The 26,782-nt window shown below is 36.5% G+C and overlaps 1 protein-coding gene across 3 annotated transcripts in view; it reads right to left on the bottom strand.

The window, feature by feature from the left end:
* Positions 1-1,457: 1,457 nt before the first annotated feature.
* Positions 1,458-26,782, bottom strand: part of IPO8 (importin 8) — a 46,623-nt gene continuing 21,298 nt past the window's right edge. For all 3 annotated transcript variants that reach the window (XM_075050992.1, XM_075050993.1, XM_075050994.1), the window contains 15 exons: positions 25,362-25,438; positions 23,970-24,086; positions 21,608-21,697; positions 20,755-20,920; positions 19,981-20,141; positions 19,408-19,533; positions 17,546-17,612; positions 16,717-16,842; positions 16,119-16,216; positions 14,997-15,092; positions 13,298-13,518; positions 6,046-6,251; positions 4,314-4,556; positions 3,518-3,634; positions 1,458-2,811 (listed from right to left, as the gene is read on the bottom strand). In XM_075050992.1, coding sequence (XP_074907093.1) covers positions 2,714-2,811; positions 3,518-3,634; positions 4,314-4,556; positions 6,046-6,251; positions 13,298-13,518; positions 14,997-15,092; positions 16,119-16,216; positions 16,717-16,842; positions 17,546-17,612; positions 19,408-19,533; positions 19,981-20,141; positions 20,755-20,920; positions 21,608-21,697; positions 23,970-24,086; positions 25,362-25,438 — 2,009 coding nt within the window. In that variant the 3' untranslated portion in view covers positions 1,458-2,713. The remainder of the gene's footprint in view (positions 2,812-3,517; positions 3,635-4,313; positions 4,557-6,045; positions 6,252-13,297; positions 13,519-14,996; positions 15,093-16,118; positions 16,217-16,716; positions 16,843-17,545; positions 17,613-19,407; positions 19,534-19,980; positions 20,142-20,754; positions 20,921-21,607; positions 21,698-23,969; positions 24,087-25,361; positions 25,439-26,782) is intronic.

The raw sequence follows: 26,782 nt of genomic DNA, 5'->3' as shown, positions 1-26,782 counted from the left end.
TTATGATCATGTACAAATGGATATTTATCATGTTAAAAGAGAACCATATGTTAAAGTGGAGGCTAGAGCCCAATAAATCTTTTTGGATGCAAACCCTTTTCAAAAAAAGGAATAAAATAATTAACATTTGCTTTTGCCAATAGAAACATTTGCTCATGAATCTCCTGGGAAGGGAAGGGCATTTAACCTTTTTACATGCCATCCCCTCAGACATCTCTGACCCCCACTGCAAAATATAGACAACAAAGATTCCCGACTCCACACTGCTGATTAAACCCCTTGTAAGAAACATCTGGATGAAATTTTCTTGGCAGTTGATTTGAAAAGAATACAACAAGCAGAACTAGGGAGCAGCCATAGTTCAGCTGAGTGACACAAAGATGATGCTATGCAAAAGCAGATTTTTCCTTGAACACATTAACTCCTAAATATTAGCTTGTGACTGTGCTAGCAACCTCATTAGCAGAAAAAAAAATAATCCTTCTTCTACTCCACATGCCAGTGCAGAGAAGGCAAATGGGCTTTTAAAGAAACCCAACTCAACAATCTCATTTTTTTAAATAAAATAATAAAGGGCTTAAATGGTTTATGTGCCTAATACTTCACTTGTCAGGTAAGAGAGAAGCCGTCCATGTCCTTAACTTCCAAAAACCATTTCTTAAATTTGTGAAGGATTTCAAAACTTCCACGGTTTCTGAGAAACTCACTAACAAACTGGATGTAATGCCTTCCTACTGTCTCAGTCAATACACCCCAAGGCCTAAATTAGCAAAAGTGACCTAAAATTTTCATGGCCTGATGTTCAAAATAAAGGATGCCCAGGCCCTCTGCTGCTTGAGCTTAAAGAGCCTGTCCAATGCAGCTCAATGTATTATTCCCTTTTGGAAATACAGACCCTGGAATTCTCAGTTTTCCATATGTACAACAGACCTAAAAGTGAGAAATTTTCACTGTTGCTATTAAGTGAGTAGCAGCAGTGTAAAACCTACATGAACCAGCCCAACTTTACTCTGCAGCTGCTGGGGCGGGGGCGGGGGGGGGGGGAAGAAGCAGCATCAGAGAACAGCACCAAAGAGAGTCTGACACAAGAGTGCAGGAAAAAGGAAAGCAGCAGGGAACCTTCTGCCCCACAGCTGCCAGGCTGAGAAAATTCCAGGGGATGGGGCAAGGAACAGGCAAAGACACTTTGGCCTTTTCCAGAAGCCAAGGCGTTGAGCGCTTCAGACGTATCAGACTGAATTATAATTACTCTGACATACAAAAAATGAAAGCTTCAGCACAGTGTAGGGCCAGCAATCCATAATTCGCTACAGTCATTGAAAATTAGATGGGGGATGGGAAAGACTTCAACTTTTCAGTTGGGGCACTGCTCTAAAGAAATACATTATCAGTATGTGCTTAAAACTGCTTCATAAATATTTTTTAAGTCATAAAGAAATTAACACATAGAGACAAAATCTGGTCTAAATATTTTATCTCCAATCCAAACTTCACATTGTAAAGCACCCCTACTTATTTTGGCCACACCACTGCGATCCAAATAGATCTAAAGGAGGGGCACCTATTCAAATTAGTACTGCTATCAGTTTATCACTAAATAAACATATTTACAGACACCTTGTTATATGTGTTTCAGTTTATGAGAAACCAGTCTTTGAAATTTAGGAAAAAATCTGGCAGATAATGAAATTTCAGCATGGGACAAGAACAGCCAAATGGAATGCAGACCAGAAATTCAATCACAAAAGTGTAGGAGTAAGAAGAAATAAGTTTGGAGCTGTTTTTTTCTATTAAGATAAATAAAATATTGTAAATATTTTGTACCACATTATTCAGTACTACCACTGGAATGGTAATGAATGAATAAAACCAGAAAAGACATTTATAGAATCCCAAGTAAAATTCAATATTCATCAAAAATAGTGGAAATAAAAAGTTGTCATGTAGAACATCTACATGCGAGGGCCACACCACTTGTCCAGGCAAGAGGTAATATCAATGTGGATTTAGGGTAGCCACCTGCCATGCGTGCTATCATAACTCAAGCGAGTTGATTTCATGGCTAGGAGAAATAATTTAAGACTACTGCATCAAGGGAAAATCTGCAATTTTGTTAAGACCCTTTGACGTAACCAGTGTGTGCTTTACAACTCCAACAGACACCTCCTTCTACACATTTGGTCTGCACCAAATAGGGAAGATGAGATAATATTCTGAATCCAGCAACGTGTACACAACCAACGAACAATTAAACCGAGTAGTAAAAAGCAGGTGACTGGAAAACATGGAACCAAGGCTTACAGTGTATCAAGAAATGTCCTTACACTTAAAAAATTATAATGCACTCCAAAATCCATTTGTTCAGGCAATCCATGTACAACAGAAGGCACTGTTATCCATATGAATCTATCAATTCTGCACAGCAAAAACCTGAGAAGTGCAACTCAATTAGATGCAGCCTGGCCCCTCCCAGTCATTCAGGTTCCTTGAGGACAAATGTTTCCTTTCAGTCCATCAAATTATAAAAACACCACAAGAATTTGTACATTACAGTAGCTGGTTAGAAAGAGCATTCTGGTGGGGGAAGCACACTGCTATTTTCCAGAGAACCTTCAGCAGCATTAAATCACCCTCCCCTATCACTCAGAAGTCACGATGATTTCAAGAAAATGTAATGATGAGACCCTTCCCATTGACCTTTGTAGTTGATCCTTCAGTTACCACCAGGAGTACTTCCAACAAAGTTAAATGCTGTGATCAGTCCTTTGTTGTCAAATGTGTAGCCACTTTGTTGTTCTATCGACTTAGTCTCTAGAATTCAAAAAAGGGAAAGGATATGAAAAATAGTCTATAGAGAACGTCTTTGCCAGAGACAATACAGCTCAGCTAAGAATGCAAAGTTGTGGGAAAAACTCTCGGTTGAGTCAAAATTTCATTCCCTATGTGCAGCAACAGTAATAAATTACACTCAGATTTTCTCTAAATGCATAAACGCACACACCTCTACAACAGAGCTGAGAAATTAATCTTTTACAGAATCGGTCTGTGTTACACTATTCTGTGTGCTTTTTCATTAAATCTGAATTTATTTTCCACAGTGCAAGCATCCTAAACATCTAAAACCTTACACTGACTGTGAAGACAATGTTAGCAGTTAAAAAGTTATTACAAAACTGTTAAACACATAATAATCTATAGTAACCTTCATCAAATGCCTGGCTGACAGCTAGATATTGCCTTAATTTGCTCTTCATTTCAAATGTCAGATTGTGCAAAACTAGTTCGTACCCTGTTCAAACAGCAGCACATGTCAATGAGAAGGCAATTAATTAGAAGCAACAGTAATCTCTCTGAATAACACACACTTCCAGGCAAGGGATAATATAAGCGCAATATCCTACTCATGCTTCTTAGGAAATCTTAATTAGCATGGAGATTTAGTCTCTCTGCTGTTACACATTAGATGCAGTTCCAACATCCCTGCAACACATAAAATGGCCCCAGAGAAGTGACCCACCTGCAGCATTTCGCCGGTGTTCTGCTAATGTATAAATTTCCTGCAGCTGTTTCTTCTGATCCTCACTCAACGGTGCTGTCAGTGAATGGTACCAGGCTGCATCTCGGCTCTGCACCGCTGTCAGAACAGAAATGGATGAAAAGTGACTATCAGGTTACACTGTAAGTTAATTTCAGAAGAACAAAATGAAACACACAAAATCCCTGGTTGGTTTTAAAACATAATTTGCACTGCAAAACAGGGTCAGTATTCCTGTCAGTTTTCTTAGTACAGAATCACCACTGTAAGAGAGGCAATCCATTTTGGGGAACTTAATTACATCCTCTGTTTTCTGAAACAGAAAGTTAACCATGTGGTGTTATTCATGGACAATGATGAAGTGAATCTTCTAATTTAAAACTCATATGAAAACTAAAAGCAACAGGATTAGTCAAACAGGAAAGGGAGAAAATAATTACCCCATTATGATTTTAAAATCTAAAAAGTGACAAAAACTTCTACATATAAAAGTCCCTCTAGTGACCGAGTACCACTTATTTAGGCTGTGACTGAAAAGTTCTGAAAGAGAACACGAAGAAAATTAATCTCAGGCTGTATTTGCTACCAATTGTTTTTTGCAGTACTTATAAGCCAAAAATTCTTAGGACTAACATTAGAAAGCAAGATCACATTTTCTAGTTTCAGTAATCTAAATTATTACTTCTAACAAAGACAAGGTTTTCACCTGGTGATGATCATAAACATCTCTAAACTATTTCATCGTGTTATATCATTCTGCCAAATAGCCAACATATACCTAAAAGTGCTTGTGTAAAAAACTGGTATTCATCAACACCATTTTCAAGGTCAAGAGGTGTGCTGAACCCTTCAAGAGCAGTCTCTTCCAATGCATCTTCATCCCAGTCATCATCATCATCATCTTCATCCTCCTCCTCTTCACCTCCTCCACCACCACCTCCTCCTCCTCCTCCTCCACCATGGTTCTCTTGCATCGCCTGGCTCACTTCATTTGTCTCCTCCTCATCACTCGGTATCTCTTCTGCAAAAGCATTGATGTGTTTTGTAAAACAAAGTTTAAAACAAAGTTTTTAAAAAAAGTATAAGGAAACAATGACTTATGAATGAAGAACAATTAATAATCTAGGTTTTAGCTGGAAAGGGGACCCTCTGTTAACACCCTCCCCCCAAAATCTTAGAAGAATTGGAAAAATGAAGCTGTTAAAATGTTTCCTACATTAAAGATCAGTTAAACTTTTGTTTCTAAGCACACCTGGGGAATGTGAAACTGCCACCTTTTTTCTTCTTTCATTTATGCAGTCATTGTGCAATTATAGGATCCAAAAATTTTGAACAAATGTGTCTTTGACAAAGTGTTCCATCAGTGTGCTTTTTAAATTACGAACAAATAGAGACTTGCATAGACTTCACATATTGACACAAAACAAAGAGAAAACCAGATGTAGACCAAATGTCTGCCTGCTATTCTTCAGAATGCTCCTTTATCTGAATAAACTTAAAATAGCATCTTTCATTTAGCTTTACCTTTCATTCTGCTTATGAAACAACTGTTACATCCTGATTTAAATGCAACTCCAACATGCAATTCTAAACACTGCTATTTCTTACTTAAGGAAAAATATTTCTGACTTACGATCAAGATAAAAAACAATCCCCCTCCAATTCCAAACCTTCTGCTTTTCCTGTGTTAATGGTTTAGAAAGAATAAAGATGACTATATCTGCAAGAAGCAGGGTCTGAATCACAGGACAGAGATTTGAAAATTACTGTGCTGCTTCTATACTGTATTCCTATGCATTGAGAAGAATTCTGTAATTCCATTACAGAACAATCATGTGTGAAATTTGAGTGGATCACATAATCTGCTTACAACCGATCTAATTTTCAGACCTCAAACCATCTATCTCCTGTTCCAAGTCAAATACAGACACACATATCTGCCTGCAACGCTGTGTAAAATTCACTCCCCGCTATTCCCTCCACAAGTTATTCTTTGATTTTTTTCTCTTCTGGCAGACACAGCTGTAAGAGGTCTCTCTACTCCAGGAACCTCAGCTGTCTCAAACCCCACTTTGCAAATCACTTTCCATTTGGACAAAGAAGACTTGCTAGGATTTCCTTAAAAGTTCAACCAAACAGGTCTTTCAAATAGTTGGGTACTAGGAACAGCTTCTTTCCAGGAATCAAGAATATAACCAGTGCAGTCCTAGCAAACTCCTGCTGCCTATGTGAGAAGACAGAGCACATTGGCAATCCAGAAGAGCAGACTTGCAAGTTTTATTGTTACTCTTAAACCAATACTACCCTTTCACAAAGTGTTAGCTCTTACACATTGAAACATTTTGACTACATTTTGGGAGGAAAAATCAATTCCTAAGATGATCTTTCAAGCACCCAGTAAGCCGAGCTATTTTCAGCCGACTAATGAGTCTTAAAAATGAACTGCAATTTCTTACCCCCTTTAAATTAAATCCAGACAAAATCCACAATGTGAAAAGGGGAGATTTTACCATTATCTTCTGCAACGTGTTTTTCATCTTTAGCATGATCCTCATGTTCTGTGAGTTCTCTTGAAGCGCAAACTTGTTTTAAGCCCAGGAAGAGGAGGAGGATTGAAGGGACAATCTGGGCAGCCACAGCATCCACTGCAGGCGGTCGGTTCTGCAATTCCATTAGGATGCTCAGTCCTATTATACACATCTTTCTGTCATGGAGTCTGAAACGACACACAATTATTAGACAAAAAACAGATTTTCACTGTAAGGATATGTAGACAGCATTAAAGTCCTGGTGCTTGACATGACAGAAGACAATGTCACAGAGACTATGTTCAAAGTCTATTTTCAAAGCTCCTAAACACATTATTTCCTTTGTTCTGAATGCAAGTTCCCCACTGGAAAGTCCTTCTCCAATAACAATTAAATACCTTTCAAGCACTGGTCAAATTCCTGGAACAACTGTTCCTGATTACGAGATACAAAGTTTGTAATGCTAAATAAATACTATTTAATAACTATGTAGAGTATCTTGTCTTTAATAAAGCATTTGATACAGATTATCATCATTAAATATAATGGAAAATGAATTTGCCTTGGCTTCAATAGCAGTACTGTAGCAGGGACTAAAATAAGCAAAAAGACTAGTAATCATAATCAGGAATGCACTGAATTGCAGGGTGCATTTATGCACTGCCACAGGGCTAGCTGTATTTAAACATGTTTATTAAGAGTCCATCAGAATGGCTGTATTATACACTTAATTTCCAACACTAACTTGAGACACACTGCTAACTCCAGTGAAAGCAGGGAAATAATTCCACCATATCAAGAATAACTGGCAGTACACTCAAACAGGGAACCTCCAAATACATAGACCTCCAGTAAAACAAACAAACCATAGATAATTGAAGGGAAAGAAAATAATGAAATTAGTAGCAGAAAGCTTTTTATATGACCATAGCCAGGAAACTAGGTAAGAGCCTATGCTCTTAAAAGTAAGAATTGATTTTCTCTTCCAGAAATAGAAGTTATTTGCAAATAAAACAGGGGAAAAAATCTCTAACTGCCTCTGCAGATATTCTTTGGTTCTTCTTTACTGGAAACACTGGTAGAATTCAACTCTTCTCTATCATTATGGTATTTTGCTATTAAGGGCTTGAGAGGAGCTTGTTTTGTTTGAACTATTCAATTTGATGCTGACAGCTTCTGTGTAAGCCTTCTGCAGGACAAGTAGTTCCAGCAAGAAGTTTCAGCAAGACCTACAGAAACCAAGCAAACTTCCAGAGCTGGCAGAAAATGGCCATCCTCCAGACCCTCAGTAGATATTTCCAATACTGAATCAGTTTTACTTTGGAATGAAGAGGATACAAGTTGAGAGAGAAGAAACCAATAAGATGTGCACAGACTGCAATAAAGCTTACAGGGGAAGAGCCAGCTCAATCCACCACTTCAAAAATTGCTGTAGAAATACAATTTTAAAAGTGCTTACAATTCCATTACCAAAGATCCCATATAACATGCTACTGAACTATAATATTCTTCAAGTAATACAAGTGATCATGTGTTACAGCTTTCTGAACTTTTCATGTGCTTAAACAAGGCTGGGGATCTGGAGGGATTTCATTACACCTCCCACGTTGCTAGTCCTGTTAGGGCTTAGTGAGGTGATTCCATTCTCAGAGTAGTTGACAACAACAATAAATTATATATGACCATGGGTAACATTATGATCACAGAAGACCTTCCAAGAAAAACAAAGTCAACTAGCATATCAAATGACATACTTTGTCATGTTGAGTTTGGCTGCTCCATTACATGTTGAAAAATGTTCCAAAATGCAAGCAGGTCAAGAGCGTCCTTCCATCACTGGTAACTGCAATACTTTCTCTTCAGAAGGAACGGGGCACAAAAGACGCCACACAAATCAACCAAGGAAACTGAGTTAGGGGAACGGGGTCTACTTTCACAAAAAAAAAATTAGACCCCTTACGCCTGTCAGTTTATCCATGTTGAAAACAAGCTCATCGCCATTTGCTTTCATGTCAACACTGTGAAGACCAAAATCCAAGCTAAAGATGATGCTACCGATGAATGAAGCATAGCTTTTTTGGGAGAGTTGTCCTTACTGCCAGTGCAAAAGGAAACAACTTTCTCTACCTCCTCTCTCTGCCAGCACCGTCATCCAAGTTTGACCAAAGCTCTGTAATCTATGCAAAAGATTTCTATCCTGCATCTTGACACTGGGAAGACATGAGGTTTCTTCAAGCCCCAAATGTATAATGAAGCAATTTCAGTGTACATGCGCCAGAGTAGTTAATGACACTTGGCACTACCTTTTATAATACATTTGAAAAAGCTACCGTTACACAATGCCAACTGCAAAATGAAACACAGTAAAATGTAAAAAAATCTTAGTAATTAGTGGCTTAGCTTCATACTAAATTATGTTTTCTGGACAGCAAACAAAAGTGCAAGAATCAAGCATTGCTGTTTAAAAGGGAGTCATCATTAGGAAGCAGCCCAAATGGCCAAAAAATACAGCATATTTGTCATGCTCCATTTTCAAGCTTCTAACCAGAGAAGTTGTGAGAATGAACACATGTCTTCAGAATATGTGTGTTATTAGAAGGCCCAGCAGGACAGCAGAAATCCAGGCATTAAGCCATCTTTAGTGAACCTGAGCCAGAAAGAGACTTGTTCCTTCCACCTGCCAGCAGAGACAAACAGCAGGATAAGCATCTGCCTTGCCTGAAGTTCAGCATTCTACTATGCCACAGCTATATCAAGTACCCACAGGACTGGACAAGCAAAACAGAGTTTTATGTCATTTACATATTTTTGTAATGGCAAAGGATGGTTTCAGGACTATTCCTCTGCTAGCAAAAGGCTCATTATTTCAGCACCCTTCTGTCTGCACGAGGGAACCTGGATATGATTCTCCTCAGTGATTTGTGCTTCGAGATCCATACTTATTTGCTCAGCAACACACAATAATCCTCCCTAACAATCACAAACTCTGCTTGCTCCCTCACTGGTATATGAAGCCTGAAGTGCTAAACATATAACACATGGCAGTGCAATGCACAACTCCTAGGTAAGTCTATTTTTAACAAGCTGCGTGTGGTCTTTATAATCTGCAGGACCTTTTCTTGCTAATACACTTCTTTCCAATATAGGACAAAAAGATCTAAGAATCTTTTGTATTTTAAACCAAGCTGAAAGCATTTCAAAAGGAAATCACTAAGCCTTTCCTTTACTGGTCTGCTGTGCTCCTTTATGTGAGGATCAAGTTGCTTTCTATTACATCAATCCAGTTCCTGGACAAACTGCAAATAATTAGCCATTTCCTTCTAGTTGCAAAGTTGGAACTAACCCTGTTTTCCTATAGAAGACTGGGATTTTATGTACACCTCTGAGAAAAATAGGATTTCTGACTATTTAAACTCCTATCAAATAAATCCCCCTATTCAGCTTCTAAAAAAATAAAACCACTTATTGAGGTTTTTTTGAAGCAAGTTAGATTTTCCTTTCACCCTAATTTCCACAGAAGAATTTTTAGATGAGAGTAAGCCTAAGTCATGCAGAAGTCTCACCCAAATTTCAGCTGCCAGCGAAAAGGTGGAAACCAATAAGGAACAAATGTTTCTACAAATGGCTTTTTGGTTTGAAGTTATTGTAGAAAACATTTAGAAATAAATAAATATAATACACTGTGGAACATGGGCATTATGGGCACACATCCACAAATACGTAATATCCACAATGACGTGCTGGATTTATGCACAGTCTTACAATGAGTTCTGAGCTCTCCTTGCCTGGATCATTTTTAATATTTCAAATTTCTAATAAGTTTTAAATAGTTTCCATAATTTTAATAACATGGAAGAAGAGTTACTTATCTTACCGTAACTGCTTTTCCCCTCCAAGATGTATTACTCCCATGGATTCCATCTCATGCGTTCACAAGTGCTGCTCAAGAAATACTGCATTCTTTTGGCAAAAACCGTTGGCTCCAGCCTGAGACTATGCAGACATGCATAACCCTACTGCTGGCAGAGCAGGATCTATGAGTACTAAGACTTCACAGGAGCAGAATGACAGAGATGTATGTGCACAAAGCATCTTGAAGAACTACTGCTACCAGTAAGTCACAGGTTTCCTGCACGGCTGACAAAGAAATGGCAGTAAGATTCACCTGGTCCTTCACACCTGGAGGTGGATCTATTTTGATCTTCTCCAGTTTGTCTAGGATCTGTGAGTGTTCCAACTGATTTGAATTTAAGCCTAAAACTGCCTCTTGCTGGAAAGCAACCAAAGTGTAAACCAAAGCAGCAGTGAATGATGGCTGGTGAGAAAAAGGACTATAGAAATCAGGGTGCCCACTGCTGTCTTCACTGACGAAGACATGAAGTCTGCAGGGGTGGACCCAAGGAAGGGTTTCAAGACAGACAGATTTTGTTTGCATTTCTGTCTTTTGTTGCTCAGTTAGGCCTCTGAATATCTGGCTGCTGTTCCGATGGTGACCCTTAGTACCTTTACTAAAACAAATTGTCTTCTAGAAGCAATGCTGTCCTGAGGGAAAGGGAGGAAGTCCCTTACATCACATCACATCACAGCGCCTGACAAGCAGTACTATAGCAAAAGCCCTACACCTGGAAGCCACATACTGAGGAGGCAGCACTGAAAGAAGAGTCGTTTTTAGATTTAAGCAATATTACAGGTATTTATTTCACTGCTGGTAGTAGCAGGTCAAAGAGATATATTTTAATCTTCTGCTGCCATTCAAGTGCAGAGTCTGAGCAGACTCTAGCATCATGATCCCCGTGTTTCATTTTCATAGACTTTGTCAACCTTTGTCTCAGCTGTGAAGAATTTAGTTGAACAGTAGTTGCAGTAGCTGATGCTTTTTGAAAAGCAACACAAAAGAACTGAAAGTTAAGCTGTAGCTCACAAGAGTACTTGAGGTTGGAGTCTAGTCAGATCTACAGCATTTTTCCTGTCTGGATCTGACTAGTTTCTCATTGAATGTTCCAGGATGAACTTTTTAAGGCTATAAATCTCTTTCGTTTTTTATTTCTCTTAAAAAAAAGAATTACAAGTTTACCACCTGCAGGGAGTATCTTCTTTCCTACTGTCTCTGTATGCGTTCAGCATTTGATACACAGTAGAAAAAATGACAGCACAAAGAGCTGAATCTCAAGAACTTTGCTCCAGCCATAAAAAAAAAAAAATATCGGTACACAGAAATCCTAAAATGCATTGCTCTTTTCTAAAGTCAGTAGATATAAAAATAATTTAGTAATTAACAATAATATTACCACAAGGCATTGGAGAGGTAGACTTTAAGATACCATTTTTCAGTCACTGGCACTCCACAAGAAATGAAGGACATTGGGTCCTTTATGACTTCTTTGTCAACTCAAGTAACCCCTCTAATTGATAATATGTGCATTTGTGTTAAGATACAGGATGTACTGTAGACATTTTGTATACACAGCAGGTAGAAGTCAGAATCCTTGTGATCCTATGAACGGTCTGGTTTTGTTATAATGAATAAGAGATTTTTTTCCCCCACTTTTTAACTGTTTAATTTAGTATTTTTAATTTTTTTTTTGTTCAAGGAGAGACTGCTATAGTAATACCTTCAAATACAGACATGAATGGGGAATCTGCACTGTAAACACCAAAGCAGTCAATTTCTCTTGTATCTCCAAGTTGCTTTCATTCTAGTAAAATAGACAGAATTAATGTGCAGACCTGAAATAAGGTAGTCTATGCTGCAATTCTACAAACTACTGCACTTTCATCCTCATCCCACTAAACTGTGTAGTTAGGACAGAGGAGGGAGGAAAACAATTTTTACCATGTACATTTGGTATGGGTTTTAAAAATACTACAAAAGACATGCTGAGAGCAAAATATACTAGTTGTTCATTGATTGATTGGAAGTCACTATTTTATTACAGTTATGAAAAAGGTAATGCAGTGCTGTAATGCACCACACAGTTCTAAATTAAAGATGGACACTGAGGCAATAATGCAGCTATACCAAGATGGCATATAATTCTGTTCAGGGAAGGTTAACTCAAATAAGAATTGGTATGGAGAAAAGCTATTTGGATGACTGGGGATTGGAGAAACCACCTTGTAAGAAGCCCCACAGAGACTTATTTAGAACTGGAAAGACAAGACTCTACCAGTAAAAAACAGGTAGGAAAAGAATGACAGCCTAAAATAAGGTATGCATCCATGGGTCAGGTGCTGCCTGTCTTGGCCCATGCTCATTCACGGCATGACTCCTAACACGCTGGCACCTCACTTAGTCTGTTGGCATAGACTATGCACAGAGAAGACATGTTCTAAGCCTATCCATACACGGGCAGTCAGAAGTGAGCCCCAGTGACAAAACATAACTCAAAGCAGGAAGGTGAGAGGTAGCTGTTAACTACATCTGACTGTCTGCTTTGCCCTTAAGTGGATTTGAATCTCACAGTCAGACGCCACATCTCAGCTGAGTGGCTGAAGCACTAACTGTCAAGCACTGGACTTCACATCCACCCAGCATCAAGCGCATGCTTAGCTATGTGATGACAGGCTTTGTCCACCTTCATTTACTTTACAAAGGTTCAGCTCCTGCCCAAGTGCATGCTCCTGCAGTGTACACACATGTTCAAGGGAGGTCGGAATGAGGTTTAAATTCAGGAGTATGCTAAACAGTCAGTAGATCAATGGCATAACGATAAATATGCAAGTTGATCATGAACAACTTGCAGGGATTAAAATCAGAGTGTGGGATTCATTGGACACAATAATGGTTTTTTAACATTCAATGGAGCAGTTCAAAATACTTTATAAAATACAGAACAGAAAATACATATACAGTGTTTCAGAAAAAAAGGTAACAGCTCACTGAAATCCTGTTGGTCAGCTCTGAATATTACCCTTAATGCATGCTGGACCATCTCTTGGAGAAGCAGATAGTTTGTGATTAAGGAACTTAAAAGAATTCTGAAATATGATATGCATTGTACCATTGTATCCTCACAACACAAAAAATTCAGCACGTAGCTCAACAGACCTGGAAAAGTTACATGGACATAGGTCACCTTTACTGGCATCGCAGCAATTAGACCTGCTGTGGATTACTGTTATTTAGACTAACCAAGGAATGAGAACTCTTTCATCAACATGACTAGGGATAAGAACAGAAGTGAACAAAAAAATCAAAACCATGGACTTTTAAAAGAAAAAAGACAATACTTGCCCAAGAAAACAGTCTGTGTCATTCATCCACTGGTTTATGAACTGCGCAGTAATGGGCTCAGGATTGTGTGGAAATCTGATGCTCTCTAAAGTGTGCAGAAGTAGGTCAGGATTGTAGTAGAGTGCAGCTATGGCAACCTGAAGACACATGGTACGAAGCTCGCTTGTTTTAACTCCTCTAGTTAATCGCTCCAGAACAGCCTCCACAAACAGTGGAATACACTGGGCATATAAATATAAAGGAGAAGAAGAGGAAAAAAAAAAACCAAACCGGCATTATACATGTTGCCAGATTATATGAAAGTTCAAAAAACTTTTACCAGAATTGATCTCCAGAGTTAACTGAAGTCCAGGTATAACCTAGGAAAGCATTCTATTCAATTCCTAGTATAAAAGCATTTTAAGCCTCTGATTACATGCTTTATAAATCTTCCCCAAAACAGCTATTCTCTGAGCTAAAAATTGCCAATGTTATTCTCAGCACAGACAAGAATATTTGGGGCCATTTGGTGGAATTTGTTCTAGTGTGTATAAAAGGTTTAGAAAAGAACTCAAAGACATTCTTATCTTTGCATAAAGATATCCAGCAATTTCAAAACTAACAGGCATTAAAAATGAAATTACCTAAACCTGCAAGAAAAGGAAGTTTTTCCTAATAAATGTAAAGTGATGTTAAATTTCCTCTAAAAGTTTGAAATGGGTGAGCTTATTCAGATAAAAGTATGCACAAATTTCTACACAATTAAATAAACATCTACAAATATTTCAGTGGGCAGGTTTATGCTTTATAATAATCTGTGAAGCATTACGAATGTTTTAGTTTACGAGTTTCAGTTCAGTGTGCAAACATTTTAATTCACAGAGTTGTGGAGTGCAATTAAGCCTTCCACCACATACTTATATCAATGCAAATGCCTACAATTCACTTTAATCCCTCCCAGATTTCTTTTAAAAATAAAATCTTTTAGGGAACATTTTTATCTTCAATGACTTCAGATTCACATTAGTAAAGTTATATTGGTTTCAGTGAAATTAACTGAAAATTTATCACTGAAGTCCATGCATTATACTGTGGCAACATCAAATATGATATGTTAAACTAATTTAGGTTGGAGTGTTATGTAAAACATGAGAACAGAATTTAGCCCTTCATAGGAAAAAGACTACTATCTAAGACCGTGTTCTAAGAAACTCAGGAAAATTGTGTTTATGTTTTTCCCAGCAATCACAAATCAGCCACACTAAAAATTCTTCATTTCCAAATGCACTGAGTAATTAGAAATATTAAAAAGGACCAAGTTCACATTGTTTGAAACAACTTCAGTAGTTGGATATGTATAGGTTAACCTCTCAGCCACAATAGTTTTAACAATGTGTGTTTTGCATCAGAAGGGAAATCCTATTGGAAGAAAGCAAGAAAAGACAATCCTGCACATCATACTATATCCTTCTCATTCTGCCTATATTCATTTTCCAGTCATGCCCTCTAATCTCAAAAAAAAAAAAAAAAAGAAAAGAAAAGAAAAGAAAAAAACCCAACATTACAAACTCTCCGGAGCTCATTTACTTCTTTCTGTATTTCTCCCCATTCCTACACTTTACATTTTCCTTAAATTGTCTAATTCCAACTGCTTTTCTCAGGAATCATACACATATCATTGGAAACCAATAAAAGAGAAAACTTGTTCAATATATATCACCTGGTCAATACCCCGTCCTTTGCATTGAAGAACAATTACTTCTAGGAGTTTGGCTGCATGGCACTCTGCATCTTCTCCTGCATCTCCTGTTAATACCTAACAACCAGAATGACAATTTAGTTTATTAGTATTAATCACTGACAACTCTGAAAGCAAGTGCTCCTGTACCTGCACACATCAAAAAGCCTCTACATGGCATATACATATCTGTTCATGCTATATTTTGTGAGGAATTAAGACATATAAAAATCATCTCTACAGGACATAAACAACAATAAGTGGCTAAAGATGAATTTAAGAATTTAGAAGAAATTGCTATAGTTCTTTATGAATGTTAGTATTCTTTATATGTCAATGCTTTCCCTTTTTTAAAGGAAATGTAACTTGTATGAATCATTGATATTTTCCACATTCTGTTCCTGGTTTTTTACTTCAATTCTAATAGACACTGGCAGATTAACAGTCTGGCAAAGTGAAGTCCTATCTCTAAGCTAGTTGTATGTACGTAATCACTCTATATATATGCATATACATGTGAAACTGACTGCTGCTTCTCAGTACATTTCAACCCTACATTCAGTGTCAATCAAACCTGACAAAGAAGCAGAATTCTCAAACACATTCAATTTCTATAAGTTTCTTAAAAATAAGCAGGTAGCTAGATGCGTAACACTCTATAGTGCCCAAAATCAGAGAAAGGCTGCAGTGTGGTCTCACACTTTATTATACATGAGAGAATCAGCATAAAAGAGAAACATTGTAAATGTAGGAAGAACTTCAAATGAGTTTGCCCCTTAGCTGACAACTAAAGAATCCAATCACAAGATAAAACAACACAGGAAAATCAGGCTTCATTAATTCCTCTACTTACCAAAATAGCTGTTCATAGAAGAGAGTCAAGACAAACAGCAACTTTCTCCCACACAGATTTGTGCGTGTAACTTTTTAAAAAGCATGTCACTTAAAAAGTGTGAAGGTGCTATGTGTACTCAGAACTGAGACGACACGAAATTTCATTTTGTTCTGAAATGACTGGGCACTACCTGGCATGTTCAGGTCACTCCGCTAATCTGATTGTTAAGTACCAGTGATAAAAGCAACAGTAAGAATCAGAAGCCTTACCTTTTTACACATAGCATAAATGATTTCTAAATGCTTTGGGTTAGACAGTAAAGTATCAGTGTCAATGGTCACATAATTATGCAATAGAGGCATCATATCTGCAGAACAGGGAGAACAAAAGAGAAAAAAATTACAAACTAATCCATGCAAGTGCTAACTAACCAGTGAGATTGTAGACCTATAATGGAATTCATTAGCACAAATTCTTGGATATGGTTGGAAATCCAAACTCTGCAAAAGTCTATTCTAGCAGAATTCTTCAGAAGTGCACCATGCAGGGTGCATTCTCAGAAGAGGAAATAGAATAGGACTATATTTTAATTAATTAATTTGCAGTTTCACATTAACTTTGTATATTTCAGCTTTCTTTGAGTTCAGGACCTCCTACAATAACTGATCACACTGACAGATTTGAACATGTTTCTCCTACTTAAATACACTCCTGTTACACTCCCACACTAAACAGACAGTCAGGGCATGACTCAAATACAGGATCATTTTAAACCAAGACACTAAATGGAAGCGACCCTTATTAAGGTGGGTTTTAGAGATGAATCCCTAAACATTGGAAACATCAATAGAATAGAAATGATCATACCTGCAAAGTACTCAAAGCAATCCTGCTGGAAAACCTCATATAGAACACCTAAAAGCTGCCACATTTGAGGTGAAATCATCTGGCATGTCAAGCTGTAGGCCAAGGAGAGAATTTCTTCGTAAAATTCTGGAAAGGAGAAACAATCTGAAGTAGGGTGCTTTAAAAAATAAGTTTAGCTTGCAAATACCTTGAAATCTGAAACCAAGCCCCAAGTCATATAACAACTAGAAGACTGCAATTAGTAACTAAATCAACATGTAGAAAAATAATACAAATTGGAAAAGACTCTTAGATGGGCCTTATGTTGGCTATAGTCACAACAATATGCATAGTTTTTCATTATAAATACACACCTGAAAAATATCTTACCAGCACATCAGAGACATTGCTTCTAAACCATTTACTGAAAAACATTTTTATTTTCTCAACATTTGCTTTTTCTTGAACGCCTTATCACAAAACTGTGTAGCTCTTTAGTGCAGGGTATGGATAAAGCAGTGATTTAATTGCAGACCATGTCCATAAAATACTAATGTAATTGTAGATGTTGTCCTTCAACACAGCTAGCTAGAACTATAACCAGAACTGCATCTTCTGCTTTTGAGTCTCACCTCCAAAACACAGTAGCCAGCCTGACTAAAGTACAAAAGGAGATCAGGGGAAACAAATCATAACTGAAAATTAATGTCTTCTTTCCTTTAAAGAAGCACACACACAAAAAAATGATGAAGTTCTGTTCAGGAAGATAGTACTGTTTGCAATAATCAACTTAGGAATTTTTTATGTAAAAACTTGTAATGTTTTTCTAAAAATTATCTCTAAAACATACCTATAACGTGTTTCTGCAAAACAAGGCCAATGATCTGTAAACAAATGCTCTCCAGCTGTTGAGTTATCTGAAATAAAAACATAAAGCAATTTATTTAAAAACTTAGAAATACAGTAATTTAATCAATGTATTTGACTAATTCAGTTTGAGAAGTTCTTCAAAGCAAAAAGGCTTTTATCACTTTTTAAATGCTGCAATAACAATCACAATATTATGAATTAAGGTCTCACTGATGTAAGTACTGAAATTTTCAATAAACAGTATTGCTTTAAAACTTGTCACTTACAGCATTTTTCTTTATTTTAAAAAAAATCTTATTTTATGGTTATTCTATAGATCCTATAAAAAACTGTATCAGTTGTCCTGTCTGGATATAAAGTAACACTGTATTCAAAGTGTTTGAGATAAAGCCTCTGTCCAAAATCTTTGAAGTAGAATGGGTTAAAAGGAAGAAAGGAAGAGATGCTTTTGCCTAAGGTCTATGGAGAGCTTCCCAGAGTAGGCTCAGCAAGAGGAACCCATGCAGAAATTGGGAGCATACAACTGTGCTGAAGTCAGGATTCAGCCTTGCCATGTTGGACAGTGAGACTACATATATGAATTACACTAAATTACAAGGAGAACTATATGGCCACATTATAATACTAATTAAAACCAGCAAATACAGACATTTCATGTTTTTACCATAGGTCATTCATTACAGACATAATCTTGCAGGATGTCAGGGTTTCTGGGCTTGTTCTAGCAAAGAGTTTATGTGACCACAGATTCATCCACTTACCTTCAGACACTTGACTCAAAAGTTATCCCCTAAACTCTCTCCATACTTAATGGTGAAAAGGAAAAGAATTTCTAAGGAGTTTTCAGCCTCATATATCATTTCTATATCACTTATATCACTTGTAAAATGATTAAAGATCCTGAGATGAAGAGCACTCTGCACAATATTTTAGTTTGTGCTTCACACAACAGAAAAACAAGCTGCTAAGTTTATACCAAAAATACCCCAACCCCAAAGGTTTTCCTAGGCTAAAACCTGAAGATCCACTTCAGACTATCGTTCCTGATGCTCAGCTTAGCTACCAGATTTCATTTTAGCTTTCAAAAGATGCAAGGTGTTCTTGTAAAGGAATGAAAGATGTTCTGAAACCCAAAGGAACAGTGGTCTTACAGAAAAATAATTAGTATTTTAATTAATGTATTTTTAAAATTAGAAGCTTCATAAAAAAATTTCACACTTGCAATGAAACATTCTCACTGTACATCAAGGAAGCAAAACAATCTAGGACAAAGCACTTTCATGCCAAATGAGCTTAAAGTTACTGACTGACTTTGCCTCTCTGGTCAGTCACTGAACTGCTTCCTACCTCAGTCAGCCCAGGTGGTATAAGCAGAAAGAATCTCTTTCTTCCCTGATTATGTGAAATGCAGACTTACATCACACCACAACTGGGAGACCAATTCCTAGGAATTCTATCCAAGAAATTGCTGGGTAAAGAACAAAATATGAGTCATCATTGTAAAAAATCAGCCTTACACAAAATATTTCTCCCTAAAATCTATTTCAACAGTCTGTAATACAATCATCCAATGAAGTGTTTATCAGAATAAAGGCTAAGGATTTTACCCTCAGGATATAAATTCTCCTCAAAGTTGAGGTCTAAACAATTAAGAAATCACAAAAGTAAACTGGGCTTTAAATTCAAATTTGTCAGAAATCACTTGGTACAAATCCACCATCCTGCTATAGTAAATGCACATGCATGTCAACTCAAGTAATGCAACATATAGAAGTGCTTGTTGTCATGAATGAAAGGCATGACGGAAGAGCAGGAGAAAAGACATATAAAAGAAAATCTCACCTCCTTGTGATCTTCCACAACTGTCAGGATAGTGTCAATTGTGTGCAAGATGCCCATGGCCATAACCGTTTTGTCCTCTACTTCCTCATATTCTTCACTCTGAAGTACTTTACCAAATATTTCAGCCTATGAAAAAAAACCAACCAACTTGACATTCAAGAGCAAACTCACATTTCTAATTTCTCATGCAAAACCAAGACAGCTAATGCAACAGCAGCAATGATTTATCTGTAAGAGCTGTCAGCGTTGAAAAATATGCTCCTTACTTTTGAAAGGGGAATATAGAAAATTAAGAACTTCTCTTTCTTTGAGAAGTCTGGCTACGTTAAGTCATTTGAAATGTTAAACAGTTAGAGCTTGGCTTATTAAAACCAGTGACAAAATTCAGTAATTTTGAAAAACCTATAGGTTTTAAAGATGCTTCACACAGGAAAAAAAATTATTGTGAATACTAGAGGCGGACCTTTATAAAGATTACTTTAAACAATGTGCAGTTCAAACAAAGTTCATTACATGTTTACCAAACTAGGCATGTGCTTCTGACTGGACTGTTATTTTAGTATTGTCTCTTACCAGGTGTTGCGTCATGTCAACGGCGATAGTAGCTACTTCCTGACTGTATTCACAGATCATCTTCTGGATTACATTAGTAAGATCATCATTTTCCGTCTCTCTAACAATGTGCAAGAGCTCTTGCATAACTGGCCTTACATAAGGCTTCACATATTCCTTGGCTAAAAAAACAATTGAAACTAGGTGAAATCAACTATCCATAAACACAAATATACAGTATCTCAAAACTACTAGGTAACTGATACTCTTGAACAAAATAATTTTTTTAAGTTTAATTTACTAACAACAACAACAAAAAAAAGCCAAAAAACCTACCCAAGGCACTTTTACAGCCCATAACTAGTAAACTAACAAAGTAGATCAATTGTAGATTTACCACATTCAATACAGAAACACCATCTACAACAAAAATCCACTGTTTGGGGGGAATACATGCCCTCATACATAGGCAGCATTCGTTCTTAAACATACACACTATTTCACTTCACTAAAGAAAAACAAAGACAGGTGTTACTTACTTTATTAAAAGAAATATGTTGATTGTAACTTTTGTGCAGAGACCTGCCATAAAAATTTGAATTCGGAATTCTGGGATGTATACAGTAACTAATGAGTAAGTAAAGCTGTCTAAACACAATGAAATGTAATGTTCTGAAATCTATGTCTTTAAATGGCAGAAATGTTTAGATACATCTGCACCAATCTCCTCATCTCTTCAAAAAAAAAAAACCCAAAAACATCAGTGTATACAACTGATGAATCACTGTAGCATACCTTGCTCTTGGTTGCTTATTAATGTCTGAAGAGCTATGGCTGCTTCTACTTTGACAGGCATTTCCTTATCATCGATCAGGCTCTTCTTTGCCAACTCTACTGCATTCCTCAAGTTTAGCTCATTGTGAAATTTCAAAGCACTGAATGAATGAAGTACCCAACAGGACTGCATGACAAAAAGAAAAGCAAGTTAGGGACTATGGCAATTTGTAGAATTTTTTAACTGATTCAGAAAACAATGCTAACAATCTCTCTGTTTGCATGTATTGCTTTTTTTTTTCTTAATTATGGTGTATTCATACAGTAAACATAACACAGTTTTTGCACTCAAGCAGTTCTTTATTTTTCTTTCCCAAATTCCAATAAATTCAGTATGCACATAACTGGCACTCATAGTTTTGGTCCTTCTGGGGGAAAAGAATCAGAACAGAAATTAAAGAAAAGTAATTATTTGTTTATGACTGATATGGGCACTCGGGGACTTTCTTCAAGCTACACTCAAACTGTCATTATCTACCCTGTGGAAATCCTACCTATTCTTCACAGCCATCCAACCACTCTAGTTATTGAGTTCTGCTAACAAAAAATGGTCACAAAAGGGCCACAACCACTGCTCAAATTCTCCAGTCCGATAGTAAGAGGTAAACAATAATATGACACATACTTTTCATCAATTCATTTAACTGACAAATAATTTTTTAAATCAAAATGCTGAAAAATTACTGTATAAGGTCGTTATTTGAAATTTTACTATGTATTTGCTTTATTTCTTTCATTAACGTTCAGAATAAAGTCAAACTGCAAAGGAAAGAATCATGGCAAATACTGAAATTGATATAACTGGTGAACTTACTCTAGCTCTGAGGTACCCCAGGTTAGACATGAACAATGGAAATACGTGATTCTGTAACATCAGCTCCATTTGATCCTTGAAGACACTCTTCTGTTGGTGTAAATAAGAATTAATTTTCGAGACCATTCATTTTACATACTTCATTCTAGCCAGTAATCCATTTCAACTATCAACCATGGGAAATACAATGACTTATCTATGTAATAACGGTATTCTCTCATGAAGAGATCTGGATCTCGTACCTTGAACTGAACAAACCTCAGAAGCATAGCAAGTTCAAAGCTAGATAAGTGAAAGAACTGTACGTATAATACTCAGCTCTATGTTACTCATTACAATACCATAAACTGGAATTTTCATTTTCTTTAAGGCAACTGATTCCAGAGGATTTTTCTTAAAAATTAATTAAGATCAATATCCTAGTACCTGCATTCTTCCTACAAAGGAGTACATACATACCTGAAGATAAATATAAGCTTAGTATGAAACAGATCTGAGTTTCAAATGACCTACTGTTATTATAAGCATTAAAATTAATTATTTTACACACTACAACAACTTTTTCGTGTTTATTAATGGACTAAGATAATTCCCTTGTGACGAAAATCTCCTTGGCTGGAGAAGGATATTCAATGAACGTTATCCTTCATTATCCCAACCTTGGCAAATCCCAAGATATTCACAGGAAGCCAGGACCACCAGCATGGATACTTGGGACTTTCCTAACACATATGGCCCCAGGACACTAGAAAAGATATATGCTGAGGACTGTGTTACCACCTGAAGGAATGATTCACTGGATAAGATAGGAAGAGGGTGAAGGGGGACATTCAATACAAAATGTATCTTGGGTGATCACACTTCTACTTCACCAATGCACACACCATTTTTTCCCACATTGACTCCCCAAACTTCAGAGAGGCAGATGAAGCACTGAGCAGAGAAAAAACACAGAGAAGGGAAAAGAATTTTCCCTTGTGCACATAGGTCAGAGGTTTGCATGCTTAAACTGGAGCCACTGTGGACAGCCAGGTGGCTAAAGCAACGTCATTGTGTCTATGAGCTCCTTACAATCTATACCTCAGTCAGCTCACCAGCCAGAAAGCACTTACAAATCGAGCATTTTATGCAGAAAAAAGTTCTTGGAATTTTTCAATCTGCCAAATCCCAAACACAAGAAATTCAGAGTTGAGAGGCACCTGCAGTGTTTGGGGATTATTAAAGTGTAACCTCATGTTTCAAGACAGAAAATTTCAAATAGGAGCAGTATACTGGAATAAATCCCCTTTTTTTCGTCAGGACAGAGATAAATGGGTTTAGAAACCCCCAGTTAACATGCAAGGCACCTCACAACATGAAAAATGTCTTCCTCTTTCACTGTAATACTCCGGCATGAGATAGGGCATTTACAATCCAACATAATCTACAAACATTCTGCAAAAGTTACTGATGTTTCAGGATTTCAGATCAGATCGTGGATTGGTACATCGGTAAAAAATAGATGGTAAATGTTGGTAAGATGTTGCTTGTAACATGAAGACACATCCTGCATGGAGAGACAACTCACATAAAATAAAATAAATTACTTTTAAAAGGAAGCCTCCAGCACAAGGCTGCCATTCTTATGCTAAAAAGTGATAACTTTTTGGCAATTACTTTTGACATGGAGAGAGGGCATATTTTGGACTCCACCGTCTATAAGCATAAGGGAAACTGTAATCAATATTACATTAGAAAGCAACAGTGCGGGTTAAATGTGTATTCAAATTCCAGAAAAATACTCAAAATCCTGAAGACACTGTCTATAAAAAATGGAGGAAGGATAGAAACTCTGTGCTCTTTCCAGTTATTTTCAAAACTCCCAACTGGCTGATGAAGTAAGACTTAAAGCCACACATTGCAGGACAAGGAAGCTGGAAAGCTAGACAAAGCATTCCTGCAACATGTTAAGTAAACATTTTTCTGGAAGCAGAAGCAGCCCACAATAGTGCAGGCTGTTAGTAGGTTTGCTAAAGAATCATCGGTGATGTTATTGACGGAATGCATGTTTGCTTTTTTAACGCCCTTCCATTTTACTAGTAAAGCAGGAGAGGACCAAGGAACTGTTCTGTAGCAAACAAACAGAGCTTTAGAAAAACTTGAGAGGAAAAATCTGCGTATAAAATGGGAATATGAAAACAAGGAAGGAATGTTAATATTTTTAAAGAAACAAACCCTGATTCTTATTGCAGAGTGCAATCTCTCTACAAACTTTATAAATATGGCTAAGGACTAGCCATACTTTATAAGCTAAGACTTTTTTATTGGAAATGGCAGTTGATAATAAGAATTACAAACCTTTTTCACTTCTTTACCCACTTACCTTCAATAAAATATCTGCTAGGGATCCTATAACATGCAAAGCTCCATCTTTTTTCCTTGGATCAATGTTTGGCTCTGTCAGAATCTGGTAGCAATATGCCATCATTTTTGGTAACACCTATGTAAGACAGAAAACACATAATCTCATTTTGTCAAATTATTTTAATATCATTGTTTAAGTTAAAAACTTCATAATGACATTTTTAAGTAGAAACTTTATCTTGGCGAAAGCAACTGTGAGGTACTATGTGTAGCATCTTTCCATAGTTAAAATTCAAAAGGTTCCTTTTTCAACTTTTCAGCCAAACTTGTCAAAATTAAATTAATCTCCTTGAAATTTCACATTAGCAATAGTAAATCAGGTATTTTTGTTGTTGTCTTGAAGCAAATCAAAAAAGGTGATGAAAAGGCAAGAGGCTCAAAAAGTATCTCACCCATTTTTTCCCTTAACTTCTCTTCTGGCTTCTCTCACACATATATAAATACATACATGTGTGTACATATAGGTATGAACATATACATATTGAAGAACAGCTTGGACTAAAACCTCATAAACTTATTTTAATCTATTGATCTTGGCAGTAACTTCTAAAGTTGACTAGACTTAGAAAGGTTTCTTGGCAAAACTAATTGTTTAACGTCATTTCCACACCCACTATGTGCTTTTCAGATATTATGACATTTTGATGGTCTCAGTACAAACTATGAAAATGAGGTCAGTGGGCAAGCACTGTTTCAACAAGAAAGAAGTAAAAAGGTCATAGGCTATGCCACCTGACATAAAGACCATGCTCTTCTCTGAAAATCCATCCAGAAACAGAGCTCCATGTTTACTGGATGTTAAAATGGTACCCAGAAAAGTTCACAGTTTTAGCAAACTGACTTATGCTTTCCAGGCTTGACCAGGTACTTTTGCACAGATCACTCTAAGTATAGAAAGATCTACAGAAAAGTTATGTCCTCATTTAAAAAGCAGCTGTATGAAATTGTTTCATTCTTGCTAATTTCATTGCTGTCAACAGAATTTTAAATAAAATCAGTGAAAATTAATAAGGATCAGGTTCACTTTTCCCCCTGCTACAGTTTGGGAAGCTCAGAACAGCTGTGACAGAGGCTGTTTGTAAACTTGGGAAAATACTAGTACATCTATTCCAACTCAGTTTGTATCCAGCAGGTTAATTTTGAAGCTGCAAGGGGAATCCACTTATTTATTTATTTATACATACACACATATTTTAATTCTCCCAAAATTGAGAGCACTCAGCCAGGAAAGTGTTTGACTATGTATTAGCAAGTAGATTTTTCAAGACTAGCTTCCTGTAGCATCTTCAAATTTAAGGGAAAATACATTATTAAGGAAACCTCAAATAATTAAAACCCATTAGTTCCATACCTCTTTTCTCTTCTTCGCAGCAGTATAAAGGAGATTCTGTGCTGCTGTTGTAGTGGATGCATAATCCTCAAATACATCTAAAAAATTAAAAAAAAAAAAAAAGGAAAAAAACCACAAAATTTCCTTTTCAGAATGACATAAGATTTTTATAATCCATCTTGTTTGTGGGATATCACAAAACCAGGGTGAATACGTAACTTCAAAACTATTGACACATGGCTAAAGAGTCGGACCCAAGCTTATGTCAAATAGCTTATGAAAGCATTTACTTCTTGCCTTCCAAATCTACTGACCACTTATCATTCCCTTTATTAGGAATGCGTTATTTATTCATTAATTCTTTTGAGACCAAGTATTTAAGGGATGAAAAACCCTGGCTTTTTTTTTTAATTAAAACCACTATAGGAAGAACAACAATACATTCCAGTACCATCTGTAAACCATATGTACACATTTTTGGTTTGATTTTATTAAAACCTCATGGGAAACTTTTTGTATGTAAAAACTACTTGGATCTGGGGTAGTTTTAAATCTGCTGAAAGTTGAAGCTTTTTAGCTTCATTCATTAAAAGTAAACCTTTAATCATATTGAAAATATAATTTATATCTTAGGAAAAAAAAAAAAATCTGTGGCACTAAACATGTTCTAATCCAAACATCCCTACACAAATTGAATGAAATAAAAAGATAAAAAAAGGTAATCTTAAAATGTGGTTAAAATTTCACACTAACTTTTCCTCAGAACTTGAAGATAAAACATGATTAAGAAATACTATCAGACTACTGGAATTCTTGTTCCAAACCCAAATATGTCTCACTAAACTCCAATTTAATGTACTTTCATGCTTGTTTTTTTTTACCTTCCACAATAAAATTTAAATCTGTATTTAACTGTCTCAGCTATATATAAAAATAGGGTTCACTACTTACACAGAAAGAACTGAATTCATATACCAAAAATCAGCAATGTATTTGTACCCCAGTGATCCACACTATATTGTGATTAATTTTTTGGATAACAACTCTCCAAGTTTCTTTAATTATTCCATGAAAGTTTACATTCTGTTTTCACATATGCTAATCCCAAATCAACTAATTAAAAATTCCCAAACACTACATATGTCTGTGACACCTGGCTTACAGGAGCTTTCCAGCTAAAATTGCTATATATTTAAAGTATCCTTCTCTTTTTCAATGACATGACTCTTTTAATAAATGTAATTATTCATAATATGGTCCTATGTGATATTCCCAAGATTCTGCACTGTGTCTTTTGAAAGAATACATGTATCTAATTATCTTACAATTTAGTAACAATAATTGGCAAAAAAATGCTGAAGACATTAACAATTTTCAATTGGGAAAGAGCAAGTCAGGCCTCTTCTGGTCAAAGCAAGAGCTGCACGGACTTGCAGACAGCT

Source organism: Buteo buteo, chromosome 19 (assembly GCF_964188355.1).
Source record: "Buteo buteo chromosome 19, bButBut1.hap1.1, whole genome shotgun sequence".
In the NCBI taxonomy this organism is placed as follows: Eukaryota; Metazoa; Chordata; class Aves; order Accipitriformes; family Accipitridae; genus Buteo; species Buteo buteo.
The sequence above is the reverse complement of the archived record's forward strand: the minus strand, read 5'-3'. Positions and strand labels throughout refer to the sequence as shown.